The 20,976-nt window shown below is 38.4% G+C and overlaps 1 protein-coding gene across 2 annotated transcripts in view; it reads right to left on the reverse strand.

Annotated features, from left to right (window-relative positions):
• Window positions 1-6,862: 6,862 nt before the first annotated feature.
• Window positions 6,863-20,976, reverse strand: part of LOC126259317 (band 3 anion transport protein) — a 782,039-nt gene continuing 767,925 nt past the window's right edge. For both annotated transcript variants that reach the window (XM_049955995.1, XM_049955996.1), the window contains exon 25: window positions 6,863-8,059. In XM_049955995.1, the coding sequence (XP_049811952.1) occupies window positions 7,985-8,059 (75 nt within the window). In that variant the 3' untranslated portion in view covers window positions 6,863-7,984. The remainder of the gene's footprint in view (window positions 8,060-20,976) is intronic.

The raw sequence follows: 20,976 nt of genomic DNA on the forward strand, positions 1-20,976 counted from the left end.
TTTGACAATATAATATAACTGGACAGATGAAAAATCTATTCACCAAGTGGCAGCAGAACACACATATACAAGATGGTTTTACGTATAGAAACTTTAGGACCCAGTGGCCTCTGGCAAAAGGGTTGAAGACAAAGGAAGAGGGTGAAGGGAAAGAACTGGAGATTTTTAGGAAAAGAGGTAAAGTTCAGAAAAGTCGCCAGAACCCTAGGTCAGGGGTGACTTACCGGATGGGATGTCTTTCCTTCTCATCCCATCTGATAAGTCTCCCCTGACCCGGAGTTCTGAATGACTTTTCTGAAGTCTGCCCCTTTTCCTATGTTGGTAACACATTAGTTGAAAGATAGGCAAATGGAAAATTGGAAAAACACGTGAGATTTTGCTTCCAAAAAAGGAAATCTTTTTGCATTGTATAGTTACAGGAGATGAAAAGTGGATATATTTTGAGAATGCCAAAAGCAAAAATCATGGGTAGATCAGGCACACCATCCACATTGACCATCAGATCGAATCACTTTGGCAGAAAGATGATGCTCTGTGTTTGGTGGGACCAGAGGGGTGTGGTCTATTATGAGCTGTTAAAACCTGGGCATCTTAATACTAAAATGTTACAAACAACAAGCTGAACCATTCGCTGGTTGGAAAAGGACCACAATACTGAAAGAGTCAACCCAACGTTACTTTTCTTCATGACAATATGCCTGCACATGTGGCAAAACAAGGTCGTGGCACATTGGAAGCATTTGGCTGGGTAGTTCTACCTGATGCAGCTTATTCACCAGAGTTGGCTCCTCCCGATTGCCACCTGTTTGCATCAATGGGTCACACACCTGCTCAGCAGTGCTTTGGTTCATACAAAGAATTGAAAAGATGTCTCGATGAATGGTTTGCAGCCAAAGGGGAAAATTTTTAGTGGCATGATATTCACAAATTGTCCAAAATATGGGAAAAATGTATAACAAACAATGGAACAGATACTATTTATCATTCTTCTGAATTTAACATGTTCTCTTAGACAAAAAAAATTGCATTTCATACTTGAACACCTGGTATCAACTTAACACTAAGTGCAGTAGAATGTGTGAGTATCTTTAACATGAAGTGATCTAATAAAGTGTTCTGTAATACGTCCACTAATGTCCTCAATACAAGTAAATAATCAGTGGAATCCTCATGTGGCAGAATTGTCAATAGAAGTTAATGTGATGCCGTTTTTTACTGTGACATTTTACCATTTCCAAGTAAATGAGATGTGAAGAAAATAAATCAAAAGAAAAATATGCAGCAACATGTATCTTTTCATACTGCCTAGGACATAACGATAAGTAATCTGTTACCTCAATAGTTGGTACTGAAATCCATTTCTTTTTCCCAAAAGCAGTAAAAGTACTAAATTAGCAATACTCTTGCTAGAAGAGTGCATAGTAAATATGAACATTTGCCAACTGGCATATTACAGAAGAAGTTTATCATTGTTATGGTAAAAGTGAAGATTGTGGTTTCAGGTGGGGCACTAGCAATCTACACAGAAGTGAAAACATTCACAGGATTACAAGTAATAAAAAGGTTGCAGAGTGTAGGCGACAGACAATGGGCACAATTTTTTACAATGGACTAACAACTAATTTTAAAGTAAGTACCTTAAATACCTTAAAGAATCTGCAGACTAGGTTTAGGAGGATGATGCCTGCCTCTGAAGGCCTTGATGAACCAGCATACACTGGGTAAGAGAGTTTTCACCCACAAGTGGCAAGGCTGTATTGGAAGTAGTGTTGGTGGATAGAAGGTTTAATGTGGACAAATGTGTGGATGGAGTCATCAGGAAGGTGGCACATTAGCTTGAGGAGGAGATTGGAGAGAAGAAGATTGTGAAGGAACGAGGATAAGGTGACTTGGCAGTGCAGGTCATGAAAATATCATCAATGAACCTAGATCAGACTATTGGGACACTAGGAAAGTTTCCACTGTATGGCCCATAAACAGATTGGCAAAGGAGCCACAGCCTGGTGGCAAAGAAGCCACAGCCTGGCCAACCATGGATGACTTATCTGCAATGACAAGAACAATTGGGTAACAATATGCTGAAGGTCTCATTATGGCCTTCAAAGGCACACAATACTCCCCAAATCTTGTCTGTAAATAGATTTCCTGTGCCATACCATCCCCCCCCCCCAAAAAAAGCTACAAAGGAGTTCCCCCTCTTCACCTAACACCACCCTTGACTGGAACAACTGAACCATATCCTTTATCAGGGTCTTTTGATTATCTATTATCATGCTCTGAAGTGAGGGATAGCTTACCCAAGATCTTTCCCATCCTTCCTACAGTGGTGTTGTGCGGTCCACCCAACCTACACACAACCTAGTCCATCTCTACACTGCTCCCACTCTCATCCTTTGTCACTGGGATCATAGCCCTATGGAAGACCCAGGTGCAAGATCTGCCAAATTCAGCCATCCAGCTCATCCTATTTCACTCCTGTCACATGCTTATCCGGCCCCATAAGAGGCCAGGCCACTTGTGAAAGCAGCCATGTCTTACACCAGCTCTGCTTAAACACTGCACAGCTTTTTATGTTGGTATGACTACCAACCAGCTGTCCACTAGGATGAATGGCCATTGCTAAACTGCTGTCAAGAACAAAATTAGCCACCCAGTGACACATCATGCAGCTAAGCACAACAAGCTTGATTTTAATGGCTGCTTCACAACCTGGGTCATGTGGAACCTTCCCTCTACCACCACCTTCTCTGAACTACAGAGACTGGACTTATCATTGCAACACATTCTCTGCTGGGCTCAATCTCCGGTAAACCATTGCCCCACATATTCCACCCAACAATTCCTCCCTCTGAATTCACATCTCTACATCACCTACAGTGTGTGCCTCTGCCCTCGGGCTCCAACACCCATGGATCACAAGTCACCTGCTTCCTAGCCAGCAAACCGGCTGCCTGCCTCTGAGCTGCTTGCCATCCACCAGCAACTCCCCCCTCTGCCTCTCCCCATCCCATATAACACAGACAGCAGTGTTACTCTTGGCATCATGGTGGGGAGAGTTATCAGGTACGACATCAAGTAATGGCTGTTAGTGATTGAGAGAACTCTGATGGCACTTAAGTACATCATGGACTTACTGTATCCTCTAGTGTGATCTCTCATGCAACAGTATTTTGGTACCTCTTTTCAACAGGAAAATGGCTTGTGTCTCTATGAACTACCTGCATGATGGGTACTCCCATGGCCAGCAAAAGCCTCACAGCTCTCCCTGATAGAACATGTGTGGGATCAGCTTGGACATCATCTCTATCCCAACACCAGTATATCAAGGATGAGATACAACTTATGTGGGTCACTTTGCTGCAGAAGAGGATACAATGGCATTATGACATACTTCCCAACTGAATCAGTGATACATATTCAGGCCAGAGAGGCTGTAATGAAATACTGATAAGCGGGCTCACACTGTTAAATTATTTGTAAATTTCACTCTATTTTGTAATCACATACCCTCTCAACCTGTGAAGTCACATTTTGTTTCCTCCTCCCTTTCTTGGTGTTTCAGTTGTTTTGTCAGGGTGTGTATGTGTCTCATGTAGATACAACAAAATTTCCCTACAGAAGGAGGCAGGATGATTTGATTTCAGGGGGTGAAAGTCCAAAAACTTACCAACATAAACACTTAAAGAGTAGAAAAAAAATACCTATATTCCAGAACTGGTAGTTCCTTCCTCTGGAAGCAAAGAGGTATATATTCATAAAGGCTGGTAGGATGGATAGTTTACTCATACTCCAGGCTGAGAAGGATCCATCTGTTGTGAGGAAGCTATCTAATAAAAAGTGAGTCACTGTAAACTTAGTGTGTGAGTGGGTGGCCCCTCCTTTCCAACTATCCCTCAGTACTTTTAACAAAACATTATCAAGTTTACTTTTTTTAAAGAAGAATCTGTTCCTTTCCCTTTTGTTTTCAGTACATCAATATTCAGCCTAGGTTATTCATATTTAAAGGTGCAGTAGTGTCACATAAAATGCTTAAATTTTGAGCAACTCTTTAAAGGAGAAAGGAAGTTGTATTGTATTGAAAGCAACAATTCTAATGAAACAAAATTAATATTGTACCAATGTTTGTTATTAAAATTAAGGAGCCAGGCTGAGTAGAAGTGGCAATCAACAGAGTACTATTGAGAGGCTAGAGCATGGAAGAGGATGCTCCTCAGAGAAATAAAAGCAGTTTTTATTGCACAACAATAAATAGTTGATGGTTGTATGGAGCAAATTTTGCAATAAAACATCAAATAAAAAGAAAGGAATGCATGTTTGAAACAATGCTTCAAGTTTTTTGAAATCATTATTTTTCATACAAATAAAAAAGGAATATTATTTCATAAATTTTGATTTTACTCAGAGTATGAATGGGCTTGCACATATTTCTGCTATAGTTTACATTCTGTGATAAATTTCTAGGAGGGCTTTCAAGACAAATTTTTATTTTAGACTGCTGGAATTTAAGAGAAGAGGCGAAACGTATAATGGATCTGTTTTACTTGTGACTTTGACATTTTTTATTTAATATGAGAGTTATTTCAATTAACATAACTGCAATTTGGAAATAACCAGGTGAATACCCATTTTAGTCCTTAAAGTGTGTGAATATGCATAACACACGTTAGGAATTGGAAGACAGCATGGCAGTTAATGCATTTTTTTTAGTATCTATGGCAAAATTAATTGTATTATTTGTGAGTAAATGCATGAGTTCCTACTTCATTTATGATTAACACATTTATGTACGCACACTCCAGTATCCAAGCGTGGATAGAGTTCTCTTGAATTATTGACACGTTTAACATCATAACAATAAAATAACAAGAAGACTTCCAGGTATTTATTTTGAATATGTTCCAAATAATGTATGTTGTATACATTTTATCTCATGGGATACATGAGTAGTTTTAAGTGTTACAATTAATTTAGGAAAAAGATACATGATAAGACTTTCACCATTCTGAGATAACAGAAAATATCAGATCTGCTGCTACAATAACTCTTTCAGTGTAAGTAATCATAAAGAAGCCTTTTTCTTAATGATTACTTTCCATGATTCATATTTTTATGTGAATAAATACAATGTTTAATACTGTATGTTAGCACTACGTACATTTTCTATCACAGAATGTTTTGTGACATGGTTATTTAGGTTGTCACCCAAAACCATGATTCACATGAAAGAAATACAAAAAATATATCCAGGATAACATCCCATGTTTAAGATGAATGTTTTAAAAATATATTACTCTTCCATATAAAATATGGCTATAAGAAAGTCATCTGATTAAGGGTAACCACAAATCAGACATTTTGAAAGCTTGGCAGTCCACAAATCTAAAATTCATAAATTTCAGTAGACAGAAGAAAGTAGTTCTTTAATCACAGATGAGCAGCTGATTACATCTCAAGACAGGCTGGAACTACTTAATCTGCCAAAATTGCTCCACTGTATAATGGCAAATTTTCATAAAGTTCATATTCTACACATCTGCTCTTTTAAGCACAGTAACAATCTGTTAATGAAACCAGTTATTTAAATAAATTTAATGGAATAATGTAACATTATCTTAGACAAAGTCATGAAGCTCAGGTAGATTCCTAAGAGTATCCCTTGAGATAGTGAGGGGAAAATTAATAGTTGCAATTATATTCTAATGTCCTACATAAAAATTTAAAATTACTGCTTGAGATAAAGCAAAAAACACTGTAGAGAAACAGTCTTTGTCAATTACTGAGTTATTTATGGAGCTAAGTATTACCACTATATCACATTCTTTACCAGTGAGTGTACAAGTACAATAAATAGTCCTAAATTCCAGATAGACAGTGTGTTGAAGATCGATAAGAATTATACAGTTAATTATTTTGAAAGAAATGACTGTTACAGTGCAAAACATTTCAGTCTATATGACTTTCTATTCAAATGAACTACTTAACTCAACATATATATTCTTCATGTGGTCCCTACAGATATTTAGTGCTTTACAAATTCCTTCCACTTTGCTGAATGCTTTACCAATTACAGACATTTACTGTAGTGGCAGCATGATGTGAGTACTACCTACTCAAATTGATATAGTAAGTCACACATACCATTTTTCCAGCTGAAGTAATGGATTTCAACAATAGCTTATGAAACATATCGTGTTATATTTTCTTCATTTTTTTATTCACTTAAGTAGCTTATATTTATCAACATTTATTATTTTTCCCCACTCAAATTTTGTTTTGTTTCTCAGCATTTTTCTGTTCACTCAAGTTAATTAGCATAAGTCCCTAGCAGAGCACCAGTTTTATATTGCAGGTACTTCACAATGATTCTTTTAACTCTCGTATAAATCTGTACATAACTGTACATTGTTTACAATGGAAGAAGGTTAACATCATAAATAAGAAATGATGGGAGATTACTTCATACACATCACTCCTTCAGTTGTAGTGAAGTGAAATTATGGAAATCAGTATCATACTGAAAATAAAAACAGATTGTTCAAGGTTATTCACATTTGTCTGATGCTGCAAATGTAGCTTACTGGTTACTTGGACTTGGAGTGCTTGTAAACAAGAGTCATGATAAGGTTTATTTGTATACAGCATGTATAATTTCCTCAGAGATACTAATACTAAAGTTTTGCTGGATAGTATCATATGTGAACCATTCAATGAAACTAAACACATCATAAAAGAAATATCATCATGTTAGTGCCACAGGCCATTAAGTCAGTATCAGTAACCACAAAACTAATTAGAGGCCGGAAGAACTTGAAAGAAGTAGCACCATGTCCATTACAATTGGTGTTTAAGCAATACATCTGTGTAAATTTCTAAAAATATATTTATTATGTTATTTCACAACTTTCACACAATATCCAAGACAATAAGATAAGTTAATAATCTATATCTCTCCTCCATACCTCCTTAATTTCTCACTTTCATTTCACGTCGTTTGCATTATTGTGCGCTAACTCATGCCTCTCTCTCTCTTTCTCTCTCCACACACACACACACACACACACACAAAACACAAAAGTACATGTGATCACATATATACATATAAGGATGCTTCACAGTGAATGACATAGTACTCATCTTCAACATTATTAACTACAATATAATCAATGTGGGAAGAGTCATTGTACTATCTTAACACCAACTACATTGATTTCCACAAACATAAACCTTAAATACACTATCATGAAAAAGGACAGGTACTGATAGTAATGGACAGCTGATGTAAATAAAATTGTTGCCTCGTAGAGAAAACATAATTGAATCATTTTAGATGACAAAATGGAATGTTTAATTATTCCATAAATAATGTCAGACTGCTTGAAAGTCGGCAGAAAATGATTCTCAAGCAATAAAATTTTTATACTATATGAAAGCCAGATAGAGGCAAACAGCTTTCTATAACACTTTTCTTGCAAAATAGCTGTATGCACATTCTCATATTGTAGACAATATATATTTATTTCCTTTTATGTCTCTTGCAGTATTCTACTGAGGACAATGAATGTACACATAAGGTAAAGTAATAATAGCTCATTTGTTTTACCAATAAGAAAGAGAGCTAGTAGATGAAAGACTCATTTTAAAGAAATTATCATAGCTGCTTAACTGTTACATTATCAATTAATTACATACATACAGGAAAATTTTTTTAGAAATCTTTTTTTTTTTTACAAGGCACTTGGAAAGAGAAGATCACACACACTTTTCAAAGTTTTGGTTTTCAGAGAGCCAACTTTATGGAACTGTTTAAATGCTGTTTGTTCAGAAGAACACATCACCTCTCATAAATGAGTCAAATGATTATTGCTTTTAATTTTATGTCCATCTAGATTCTGCATGACACATTACAGTTACAGATGTAGCTCTTTCCTGCAGCTACAAAATAATGGGAAATGTACATGCGGTGCAGAAGATGAGACTTTTTTTTCTATCCTGGTAATGGTGCCTCAGTGTAGAAATCTAACTCATCTTCTTTGTCACCATCTGCTTCTTTACTGTCCAGCTGAAATAATAATGTGCAATGCTTTAGAAACAACACACATGTCACCAATTTTCAGATTTTTTGTTCTCTTAGTTGAATGTTTATATTTAATATCTTTCTTCTAATAATATACATTTGTGAATTTAGTCTCTTATCTTTGTTCATAAGCAGAGTTCTCTCCTCAGAGATTAAAGACACACCCAAAACACATTTACAGGATAAGAGTCACTAATTTTTCATATTTTTCATTTTGCTATATGGACTGCAAATGTTTTGCATGAAACATCTGTGATAAGAGATTTCATCTGTTTGTGAGCAGACTGACTATCCATATCTCTAGAGACTACATCCTCAATGCTTATTGTGATGCAATAGATAATGATTTTGTCCTATCATATAAAAACTTCGTATCACTAAAAGCCAGATTTTCAGTAGCAAACAGTTCAAAATATGAAGTGGGCTATAGCATCTTCAGGGTTATTACATTTCTCTAACCAACATCTTTAATGTGCCAGGAGCAATTTTTCAACAATACCTTTGTTTCTAGAATAATAATGAAGTGGGTCACACATTAAAAGATTTGATGTATTATGGTGACTATTTTAACAGTGAGAGTTGTAGATTGCTTTATTTCCTGCACATTTATTTGACATGATAAAGCAATTTTCAGTTCTTTTTTATTCAAAATAAACTGTCTTGATTTCATAGGATGGGGTTTAACTGTTTACCAGATATGACTCTTATAACTCATTATCAAAAGAACTAACAAATACAGACAAAACAAAATGCAAGGTACCACTAAATATAAAAAATTAAACACTTGCAAGATAAAGAGAAAAATAAATGTATACCCAGTGTCTTGCCACAAAAGATATATGTCAAACAGTCAGCTAACACACACTTTAAGCACCTGACAACAATGCTGTGCCTGCTCACCTACCAATCTTATGAAATGGAATGATTATGTTTGTAAATGGCACACCAGCTTGCTTAGCTTACAAGCGCAGGAAGTACAATTATAAAAAAAATACATGTTTAAGAACTATAATGTAATCATTATTTATTGCAAGAGTATGTGAGGCAGTTGATGTCAAGTGACCAAAATGGGTATTAGCTGACTGTTTGACATTTTAAACTTTTGTAACAAGATACTATGTATATTTTTAGTTTTCTCTTTATCTTTACCTTCTTAATTTTTAATATTCATTAGTAGTTTTGCATTTCATCATTCCAGTATGTGATGGCAATTCACAAGATGCAAAGCAGGTAAACTATTTTAAGTCTACCCAGTGCAACCAAGGTAATTGTGAATAAATACACTACTGGCCATTAAAATTGCTACACCGAGAAGAAATGCAGATGATAAACAGGTATTCATTGAACAAATATATTATACTACAACTGACATGTGATTACATTTTCACGCAATTTGGGTGCATAGATCCCGAGAAATCAGTACCCAGAACAACCACCTCTGGCCGTAATAACGGCTTTGATACGCCTGGTCATTGAGTCAAACAGAGCTTGGATGGCGTGTACAGGTACAGCTGCCCATGCAGCTGCAACACGATACCACAGTTCATCAAGGGTAGTGACTGGCGTATCGTGATGAGCCAGTAGCTCGGCCACCATCGACCAGATGTTTTCAATTGGTGAGAGATCTGGAAAATGTGCTGGCCAGGGCAGCAGTCGAATATTTTCTGTATCCAGAAAGGCCCGTACAGGACCTGCAACATGCGGTCGTGCATTATCCTGCTGAAATGTAGGGTTTCGCAGAGATCGAATGAACAAGGGTCGTAACACATCTGAAATGTAACGTCCACTGTTCAAAGTGCCGTCAATGCGAACAAGAGGTGACCAAGACGTGTAACCAACGGCACCCCATACCATCATGCCTGGTGACACGCTAGCATGGCGATGATGAATACACGCTTCCAATGTGCACGATGTCGCCAAACATGGATGTGACCATCAAGATGCTGTCAACAGAACCTGGATTCATCTGAAAAAATGACGTTTTGCCATTCGTGCACCCAGGTTCATCGTTGAGTACACCATCGCAGGTGCTCCTGTCTGTGATGCAGCGGCAAGGGTAACTGCAGTTGTGGCCTCCGAGCTTATAGTGCATGTTGCTGCAAACATCATCGAACTGTTCATGCAGATGGTTGTTGTCTTGCAAACGTCCTCATCTGTTGACTGAGGGATCAAGACGTGGCTGCACGATCCGTTACAGCCATGCGGATAAGATGCCTTCATCCCAACTTCTAGTGATATGAGGCCATTGGGATCCAGCACAGCATTCCGTATTACCCTCCTGAACCCACCGATTCCATATTCTGCTAACAGTAATTGGATCTCGACCAACGCGAGCAGCAATGTCGAGATACGATAAACCGCAATCGCGATAGGCTACAATCCGACCTTTATCAAAGTCGGAAACGTGATGGTACGCATTTCTCCTCCTTACATGAGGCATCACAACAACGTTTCACCAGGCAATGCCGGTCAACTGCTGTTTGTGTATGAGAAATCAGTTGGAAACTTTCCTCATGCCAGCACGTTGTAGGTGTTACCACTGGCGCCAACCTTGTGTGAATGCTCTGAAAAGCTAATCATTTGCATATCACAGCATTTTCTTCCTGTCGGTTAAATTTCGTGTCTATAGCATGTCATCTTCGTGGTTAGCAATTTTAATGTCCAGTAGTGTAAGTATTTTCCACAATAGATTGTATGCTCCAATGCAAAATTTCAATGAATTTTCAGTTATCAGCATTAGTGAAGCTCAATTTGGAAAGAGAATGCCAGTAATAAGGCATGTGAAAAATGAAGAGCATACCTATGCATTAACAAGTCACTGTACACTTGCATTCATATGCTATGCTCTGGTGGTACATAAACTGCTGAGCAGTTGAAAAATCTTTACAACACCATCTAGAATTGAGGAACAATAAAACACACACAGTTTCAATTTATGTATGGTTTTGTCTAGTATTATTCATATAGCTGTGAACACACATGAAAGGGCTTAACAATATGCTAGTCAAAGTTTATAGATACAGATTTGAAAATAATGTTGTGCAGATTGTCTAGTTGTTGAATTTGGTGGAAACAGATTTGTCGAATTTAGGAAGAAATGACAGATTATACACAATGTGGTCAAAAGTATCCAGACACCTGGCTGAAAATTACTTACAAGTTTGTGGCATCTCCATCAGTAATGCTGGAATTTAATATGGTGTTGGCCAATCCTTAGCCTTGATGACAGCTTGCACTCTTGCAGGCATACATTCAATCAGGTGATGCAAGGTTTCTTGGGGAATGGCACCTTATTCTTCATGGAGTGCTGCACTGAGGACAGGTATCGATGTCAGTTGGTGAGGCCTGGCATGAAGTTGGCATTCCAAAACATCCCAAAGATGTTCTATAGGATTCAGTTCAGGACTCTGTGCAGGCCAGTCCATTACGGAGATGTTATTTTCGTGTAACCACTCTGCTTCAGGCCGTGCATTATGAACAGGTGCTTGATCGTGTTCAAAGATGCAATTGCAATCCCAAAATTGCTCTTCAAAAGTAGGTAGCACGAAGGTGCTTAAAACATCAATGTAGGCCTGTGTTGTGATAGTGCCATGCAAAACAACAAGGGGTGCAAGCCCCCTCCTTGAGAAACACTACACCATAACACCATTGCCTCCAAATTTTACAGTTGGCACTACACACGCTGGCAGATGATGTTCACCAGGCACTCACCATACCCACACCCTGCCATTGGATTGCTACATTGTGTACTGTGATTCGTCACTCCCACAACACTTTTCCACTGTTCGATCGTCCAATGTTTATGCTCCTTACACCAAGTGAGGTGTCATTTGGCATTTACCAGTGTGATGTGTCGCTTATGAGCAGCCGCTCGACCATCAAATCCAAGTTTTCTCACCTCCTGCCTAACTGTAATAGTACTTGCAGTGGATCTTGATGCAGTTTGGAATTACTGTGTGATGGTCTGGATAGATGTTTGCCTATTACACATTATGACCCTCTTCAACTGTCGGCGGACTCTGTCAGTCAACAAATGAGGTCAGTCTGTATGCTTTTGTTCGGTACATGTCCCTTCACATTTACACTTTACTATCACATCAGAAACAGTGGACCTAGGGATGTTTAGTAGTGTGGAAATCTCGCGTACAGACGTATGACACAAGTTATACCCAATCACCTGACCATGTTCGAAGTCCATGAGTTCCACGGAGCACCCCATTCCGCTCTCTCATGATGTCTAATGACTACTAAGGTCACTGATATGGAGTACGTGGCAGTAGGTGGCAGCACAATGCACCTAATATGAAAAACATATTTTTTTGGGTGTGTGTGGATACTTTTGATCACGTAGTGTATTAAGAAACACCTTTAAATTAGAAAAGCACTCTGTTCATTGGCAGAAAAAAATTCTGCTGGTTCTCAACAGAAACATTTATCAGTGGCAGAAAGATACAAGAACGCTAAAACAAGAAATCATCTCAGAAAAAGAACTGTTGAAAGTTTTGCTAAGGCAAAAATTCCTCTTCGAAAGCTGCAAAATTGTGCTGAGGGTGTGGACTGATGAAATCCTGAATAAAGGTCAATCTTACATTTGGACTCTGGGTAAGATATATTCAACAGGTTAGTAATATGTTTTTGAGACTGATGATTAAGACATGTGTTAGAAATAACAGGGAGAACAGCCTTCAGGTCTTGTATATACACTATATCTTACGTATAGAGTCAGTTTTTCTTCCACGCCATAACAACATCACAGAGGGCTCATCAAACTTCCTTCAGACTATTTCTCTGCCATTCCCCTCTCGAAGAGTGTGTGGGAAAAATGACCATTTAACTCTTTCAGTGTGAGCTCTGATTTCACTTATTTTATTTTGATGATCATTTCTCCCTCATGTAGATGGGTGTAAACAAAACATTTTCAAATTTGGAAGAGAAAATTTGTGATTGAAATTTTGTGAAAAGGTCTCACCTCAAGAAAAATCACCTTTGTTTAAATAATTGCCACCCCAACTCACAAATCATATCCATGACACTCTCTCCCCTAGTTCATGGACTGATCTTCTTTGAACCTTTTTGATGTCTTCTGTCAATACTATCTGGTAAGGAACCGACATCATGGAGTATTACTCCAGAAGAGAATGGAGAAGTGTTGTGCAGGTAGTCCCTTTGGTAGACCTGCTGCATGTTCTAATAACATTTATTAGATTCCTTTTAGTACTCATGTGGCTGACTTCAAACTTTTTATTATTTAGAGCCAATTGCTACTTTTTACACCACACGTGTATCTTGTCTAAATCATTTTGTAAATGGTTTAGATTTTATGATGACTTTACAAGATGGTAAATGACATCATCTTCTGCACGGGATCTAAGAGAGCTGCTCAGATTGTTTTGTAAATCATCTGTATAGATTAGGAACAGCAGCGGACCTATGAAATTTCCTTGGGGAACACTAAATATCACTTCTGGTTTACTTGATGACTTTCCATCAATTACTATGAACTGTGACCTTTCTGACAGAAAAACAAGAAATCTAGTCACGCAATCTGATTAAAAGTTGCTGTCACGAGCTGTGTCAAAAGCCTTCTGGAAACATAGAAATATGGAATCAATTTGAGATCCCTTGTGAATAGCACTCATTATTTAGTGTGAATAAAGAGCTGGTTGTATTTCACAATAATGCTGTTTTGGGAATCCATGCTGACTGTGTGTCAATAGATGGTTTTCTTTAGGATAATTCATTATGTTTGAATATAGCAAAAGCTCCAAAATTTTACTGCAAATGCAGCTTTTCAGTCTTTAACGACAGACCTTTGTTGAACCAGCAGTTGTATATGATTGATAAGTATGGAACTAGTATACTCTAAAAGGAACCTAATTGGTATACAATATGGACCAAAAGAGTTGTGTTTCCAATTCTTGCAATATGAGGGTACTTACAGCGCATTACATCCACCCTTGTGGTATAGGAAGAACTGACTTGATCAAACAACTGATTGTTACACACTAGCTTGAGTCATCTGAATTTTCACTGTTCAGTCCATCCTAACAACCTCATAGCATAGATTTAGCTGGATTAAGGACTGGATTAATTTTCATTTTACTTTAGGTGGAAACACTTTTCTGAGCTTTTGGATCACATTTACGTAAGAGAGAGATTTCCTGTGCGCTATAATAGTTTGTTCTGCCCAGTATAATTCCTCTTCCCAGATTATGCCAAGGTTTTCCACTGTTCTTGACAGGGTACATGGATACCATCATGGAATATATGAAAAAAATTTTCATGAAAATATTTGGCGATCAACTTGTGATATACGAGGGTGAACTTAGCGTTTAGTTTAAAAAACATGTTTTGTGCACACTATGATGCTGAGCTGCATCAAACTAGTCTCTAGACTGAAGACCACAACAACAACAACATGATGCTGAGCAAAGATCATCATTCACACCTGGTATGACAGTGGAAATATTCTCAGGGCTCATGCTTTGATACAACAGGCTGTTGTCAACATGTAAGCAGTAGTTACAAGTATTTAGAACACATGAATATTATAAACGCACAATGAAAAAAGCAACAAACTTAAGGACTGGACATTCAGGACTCTTTGAGAGGACATGTCTCTATGATGACTTCTCTGAACCACAGACCACCTGTCAATATCTATTTTTGAGGTAGCTGTCAAACCACAATGTCATTCTGTTTGAGAAAACCAGTTTTTCATTTTCATAAATAATAGAGCTAAATTAACACTATCAAAAACTTTGCTGCATTAAAGCGCTGTTAAAATGGTTCCCTTAGCCCTCTCTATAGTATGTTTGGTGCCATCAGTCATTTGATTAATGCAGCTGCTGGGCTATGATGTTTTCCAAGCCTGGATTGATGTCTAATGTAAGTTTTAAAGCAGCCTATCAGTTGTTTATGAACAATATACTCTAAAGCTTTCAATGCTGCACATAATATTCTGAGCAGCCTGTAGTTGCCTGATGGCAAATTACATTGCTCTGATTAAGTGGGATCAGTGGAATGTGTGCAACTAGTGAGAGAGAAATTGAAGATGTATGTAAGGACTAGAAAATAGTATTAACCATGTTTTTGAGCAAATGTATGCTCACACCATCATTATCTACTGCTACAAAAAATATTGTCATGATTATTTTCTGTACTGCGCACTTAGAAACATGTTTTATGGAAAATGCAGCTGTCATGAAAGTGCTACTTTATGGTCGATAATTTAGTGCAGCTTGAAAGCTGGCTGCTGTTGAGAAAAAGCATCTGGAAAGATGCCTGAAAATACAGCAACAGATTTTGCCTTTCTAATGCTGAATCTGCACAGCTCCCCCCCAAAATCCCAGTGTTGCAGGATTTGACTTGCTGTATACAACAAAATAGGCTCTCTGATATTGGTGTTGCACATTTTTTGCTTCACTCCGTTTTAAAACTTCCTATATACTTCATAATAATCAGTAGTTTGATTTTGCTTGACTCTTCTAAGTGCAGTGCCTTGTTTATTCTTCACGGGAGACAGTTCTATGGTTGTACAAGTATCAGGAGCTCTCTATACTTTTGAATGAATATTGTTATAAAGTGTATTAGGCTTCATCTGAATTTCCAGAATTTACAATCTAACTTTGGATCTTTACTTATCATGAGATTTCTAAACAGTCCTTTTGAAGGGTATCATGCATTCTTGACAGGTTTTAATTTCTGAATGTTGTAAGATGCGATTTTTCTCCAGTGGGCTGTATAGGGATGATTAAGAGTATTAAAACATTGGCAGAAAGGCCAACAGAGGAAGTATGACTGGCACAAATTGCTTTATCTGTACTCCCCATTGCCATTGTATCTATTAGGTTATGGTAGTGTGGGGTGTGATGAGATGGATTCAGAGGTATGATAGTTAAATTGTTAGTGCGAAAATCTTTCTTAAATTCCTCACTGAAAGAGATTTCAGATGCAGTTACATATTTGTGTCTCCTATTACAATTATATGCTCGTACTGTAACACCACAATGATTAAGGGCCTCGCATACAGCAGACATCTGTGAAATAATGTTGTAGTTGTACACTGTACAAAAATACATTTTCTTGACACACAGCTGGCATACTTGATCTATAGCCTAGAAGTCACAACACAGAAAGAAAAAAATACTTGATCATGTGAATTATTTTCCCAAACAACTCATGAATAGTATAAATTAAATAAAAAGCATGACTGTCAAAATGAACCAAATGCTCTTTCTAGGCTATAGATCAAGTATGCCAGCTGTGTGTCAAGAAAATGTATTTTTGTACAGTGTACAACTACAACATTATTTCACAGATTTTACATTGTGAATTGCAGTGCTGACTGTGACAAGTATTGGATGAAAAATATGTAAAATTAAGGTACTGTACAGTAATTACAGTTTATAAATTCTTCATGTACTAACGATTCTGAACCTTTATGTTGTTGTTGTGGCCTTCAGTCCTGAAACTGGTTTGATGCAGCTCTCCATGCTATTCTATCCTGTGCAAGCTTCTTCATCTCCCAGTACCTACTGCAACCTACATCCTTCTGAATCTGCTTAGTGTATTCATCTCTTGGTCTCCCTCTATGATTTTTACCCTCCACGCTGCCCTCCAATACTAAATTGGTCAAATATTTCCAATTTGCAGGGCTTAAAGTGCCTGCTAATTGTACCTTCATACAATGACGACCGAAAATATTGTGCCAAGTTGCTTAATAGCATGTTGGTACACATTTAGAGTGCAATACAGCAGAGATTCTGCATCGCATGGATTCAACAAGTCCTTGATAGGTTTCAAGATATATGTACCACCATATGTCTACAAAAATGACCCAAGTCACACAATTCCCATTAATAAATTGTGGACTGGTCATTTGTAAGTGGGCAGCTAGCCCCAATAACGTAATTCAACTGTATTCCAATCACCAATTTTGGTGGCCATGACTTCAATGTGAATTCTCTATAATGCTCCTGAAATCACTGTAGAATAATTCAGTCTGTGAAGTTTTCCTACTGCAAGATACCATAATTGTTGCGGAAGTCATCAAGCATGAAGGTATGGAGGTAGTCTGCAACAATGTTCACACATCCTATTGCCATCATGGTGTTTTTGATTACTAAAAAAGATTGTGTGCAAGCCCTGCTGAAAGTTGACCACAACTAATATTATCCCCATCAGTCTCTGTCTGTGGTACAGTACAAGTTTCAAGCAGTCATTTGTGTCAATGATGGCATATCTGGTGCAACAACAAATGTGATTCATCCGACATGGTGACATGTTTCCAGTGATCCACATTTCAATCTTGATGATCCCATGCAATTGCTACTGTAATTGACAATGTTGTTGGGTCAACAAGGGAACATGTGGGGGTCATCTGCTATGAAGCATCATGTTCAATAATTTGCACTTAACTGTGTGCTCTGAAACACTTGTGCCTGCACCAGCTTTGTACAAAGTGATAAGATCTGCCACAGATTGCTATCTGACCTACATTACAGAAACAGCCTTTGACCTCCACATTCTGTGATTAGGCATGGAAGTCCAGCACCTTAATGCCTGCTCGTGGTTTCACGATACTCATGACAGTAATACATGGACAGCCAACCAGCACTGCCATTTAAGAGATACATGTTCCCAGATGCTGGGCCATAACCATCTGCCCTTTATCAAAGTCACTTGCGCCTGTATTTCCCAATTTGTGGTTCATATTGTCATTAGAATGATTGCCCATTCAGTTCTGTTCCATTTATGTACTTTCTTTACCACTCATCACGTGCCCACAATGCTACCTGATGGCATTCAATGCTGTGATAGGCTGTGGTCATAATGTTTTCACTCATCAGTGTATTTGGGGAGAACATATTTTGAATGACAATGTGATTTCACGTAAGAATGGCAGTGTTCATTTCTTTATGGAAACTGAAATTTTCTCAGTAGTTTTCCCACAGACTTATGCCCATTAAAGAGCCTTGTATTTTTTTAAAAGTAACGACTTTGCAGAACATGCATAACTTTTAGATACCTCAGCTTGAAGTAAAATTGGGGTAATATTGTGAAGTGCATGCTTCTGCTTAATAGAAGTCAGACAACTAGGCAATATCACATGACTCACATTTCACTGATATGAACAAAGCTTTTGCTGTAGTCTATGAAATAGAAAAAATGAAGACAAACCTATTACACAGCCTGACAAGGAAAGTGAAGCACCCAGGTGAGATGGTTAGATGACAATGTAACTTTGTACATTCACACACCATCAACAAGTATGTAAACGATTAGTACTGCTATCCTCTGTGGCAGCTGAATAGCCACAAGAATGCATTATTGCTGCCCATGTTACAATCAAGCCTGGCTAGGTATCAGCATATAATGGCTGTGAACAGCATCAGACATTGAGTGATCATTTTGGAGGACATGGAGGTCTGTGTAATCATGTGAGACAATGTTATCAGCACCTGACAGTATTTGAAAGGTACCTCATTCTGGATATCCATTTGGCCGGCTGGTCAGATCGTGCAATATCCAGATTTGTGGGACATTCAGAAGTGACACTGGCTTGATGTTGGGCTGAGTAGGAACATGAGGGCAGGCTTACTCATCATCAAAATTCCAGTCAACCATGTCTGACCACCACAATGGAGGGTCACCATATTGTGCACCAAGCACATCTAGCCTGCCATCTGAGAACAAGTAATGGGCTCCCTGCAACATATTGCATCATCCCGCACCAGAGATTAGCAGCAGCTGGACTAGGGAATTACAGTCCCATGTTTAAGCTGCTGTTAACACTTCACCACAAATGGTTTGCATTTGGAATGGTGCCATGACCGGGAAGCACAGACTGCTGATGAACAGCATCAAAACTGTTTCCAGACACGGATTGTGATGCTGCAATACCACAGATGACCATAGTCGGTGAGTATGGTGGGGACCTTGGGAGAAGCTCCATTCTTCCAATGTTTTGGAGAGGCACTGCAGTGTTATTGCTGCTGTCATTATGTGAGGAGCAAGTGAACACGACTTCAGGTCACAGATGCTAGTGACTGAGGGAAATATGATGGCACAACAGTGCGTCACAGATATCCTGTGTCCTCAACTGTTACCTCTCATGTGACAGTATCATGGAGTCATTTTGCAATAGAGAATCCTCGTCCACACATGGCACATGTCTCTATAAACTGCCTGCATTATTTTGAGGTGCTCCCATGACTAGCAAGATGCCCGGATCTGTGCTCGATAGAACATATGTAGGACACACTCAGATGTAAACTCTGTCCCACAGCCAGTATCCAGGATATCAATGACTAGTTACAACAGTCATGTGCCAACTTTCCTCAGGAGAGAATACAACTTTATAACACCTTTCTCAACTGAATCAGAGGAGGTGCAACATCGTACTGACAAGTGGGTTCATAGTGCCAAGTTCTTTGTAAATTCGACTAGATTTTTGTAATCACTGAAATAAAGACACATACCCTCCCAACCTGTGAAGTGCCATTTTGTTTCCTCCTCCCCATCTGGGTAATTCACTTTTTTGGCAGACAGTGGACATCATACTATTTTATAATTACATCAACAAACTATTAGGATATGAAGGGCACGGGATAACGATGTCTGGCCACTGGGATTGATAATGGTAAATTTTCATCTGGAGGTAACCAAGTTTAGACACTGTATGGAAGTGGTGTCTCACGCAAACAAAGTCTACAACATGAGCCTAGGGTTAGACTTCCTGGGTCAGTGTCATGCTATAAATGACTTCTGAAGATGTATTTTGGAACTTGGTGAGGAGATATTCCGACTAGGGGAAGTTGTCGCAAATGTTGATCTGATGTGAGGAGCAGCTATTGCACAAGGCAATCCAGTTAAAGCTTAATTCGCATGACTGTGTGTGAATGTGGAACTGGCCTCACCAGACGATATGTTGTGTATAGTGGAACCGCTGGAGGACAGTGACGTATTGCATGCAGTGTACTGTTTGGTAAGACGAAGTTCTGTACACATACAGAAAAGGGACGGAGGCCAGGTAATACCTGTCAGTGCAGATAATTTTTGTGCCGAGAAGATTAAGTTTTTAAATGGAATGTTAGTGGTAATGTTAGAAATTCTGGAAGATGAAGATTTGATGCTCTTCAGGGGCATGTGGCCAGATTTCATTGTCCTGATGACACGATAATTCAACAGTTCAACTGGCTGCCATCTTCATGACATTGAAGGTGCACAATCATGCCAGAACTGAGGTAACATCAGACACAGCAGCCATATCTCATGTTACCTTAGTTCTGGCATGACTGTGCACCTGCAGTCTCACCTGAAGATGGTGGCCAGCTGGACTGTTGAAATATCGTGTCGTTAGTATGATGAAATTCAGCTGCATACCCATGAAGAGCATCAACATTTATCATGCCAGAAAAATCAACATAATCACATGAGGAAAAGAGGAAATTGCTGCACAGGAGGTGTAATCTATGAAAAGGCACAGGATGCAACTAAGAGTGCATTGCATGAGAAACTTAAGCATTTGAGGGGAACAGAGAGGGAACCAATGGAAGAACTGTTCTTACGAGTTTCAAGACTCATTTCTTTCCGTGGGGGCCATTGCCTGCAACGATCGTGATGCGAGACAGGATTCCTACAGCTAATGAAGCTTCAGTGTGCCGGAGGCCGTAAAGAACACCGCAGTCTCTGCAGCCAATTTTAAAAGAATTTATCAATCAGCAGTTAGCTAGCAGTGTAATAGAAGAGAGTAGTAGTCTCTGAGGGCAGGAACTGTAATCATACTGAAAAACTCTATAGTTGGCTCAATGAATTATCAGTTCTGTTGCAACTATTGCTATTAGAATAGTAAGACAACAATAGATGCCCAACTCATTCCAAACATCACAGAAGTCACG

This window comes from Schistocerca nitens, chromosome 5, assembly GCF_023898315.1.
Source record: "Schistocerca nitens isolate TAMUIC-IGC-003100 chromosome 5, iqSchNite1.1, whole genome shotgun sequence".
NCBI lineage: Eukaryota > Metazoa > Arthropoda > Insecta > Orthoptera > Acrididae > Schistocerca > Schistocerca nitens.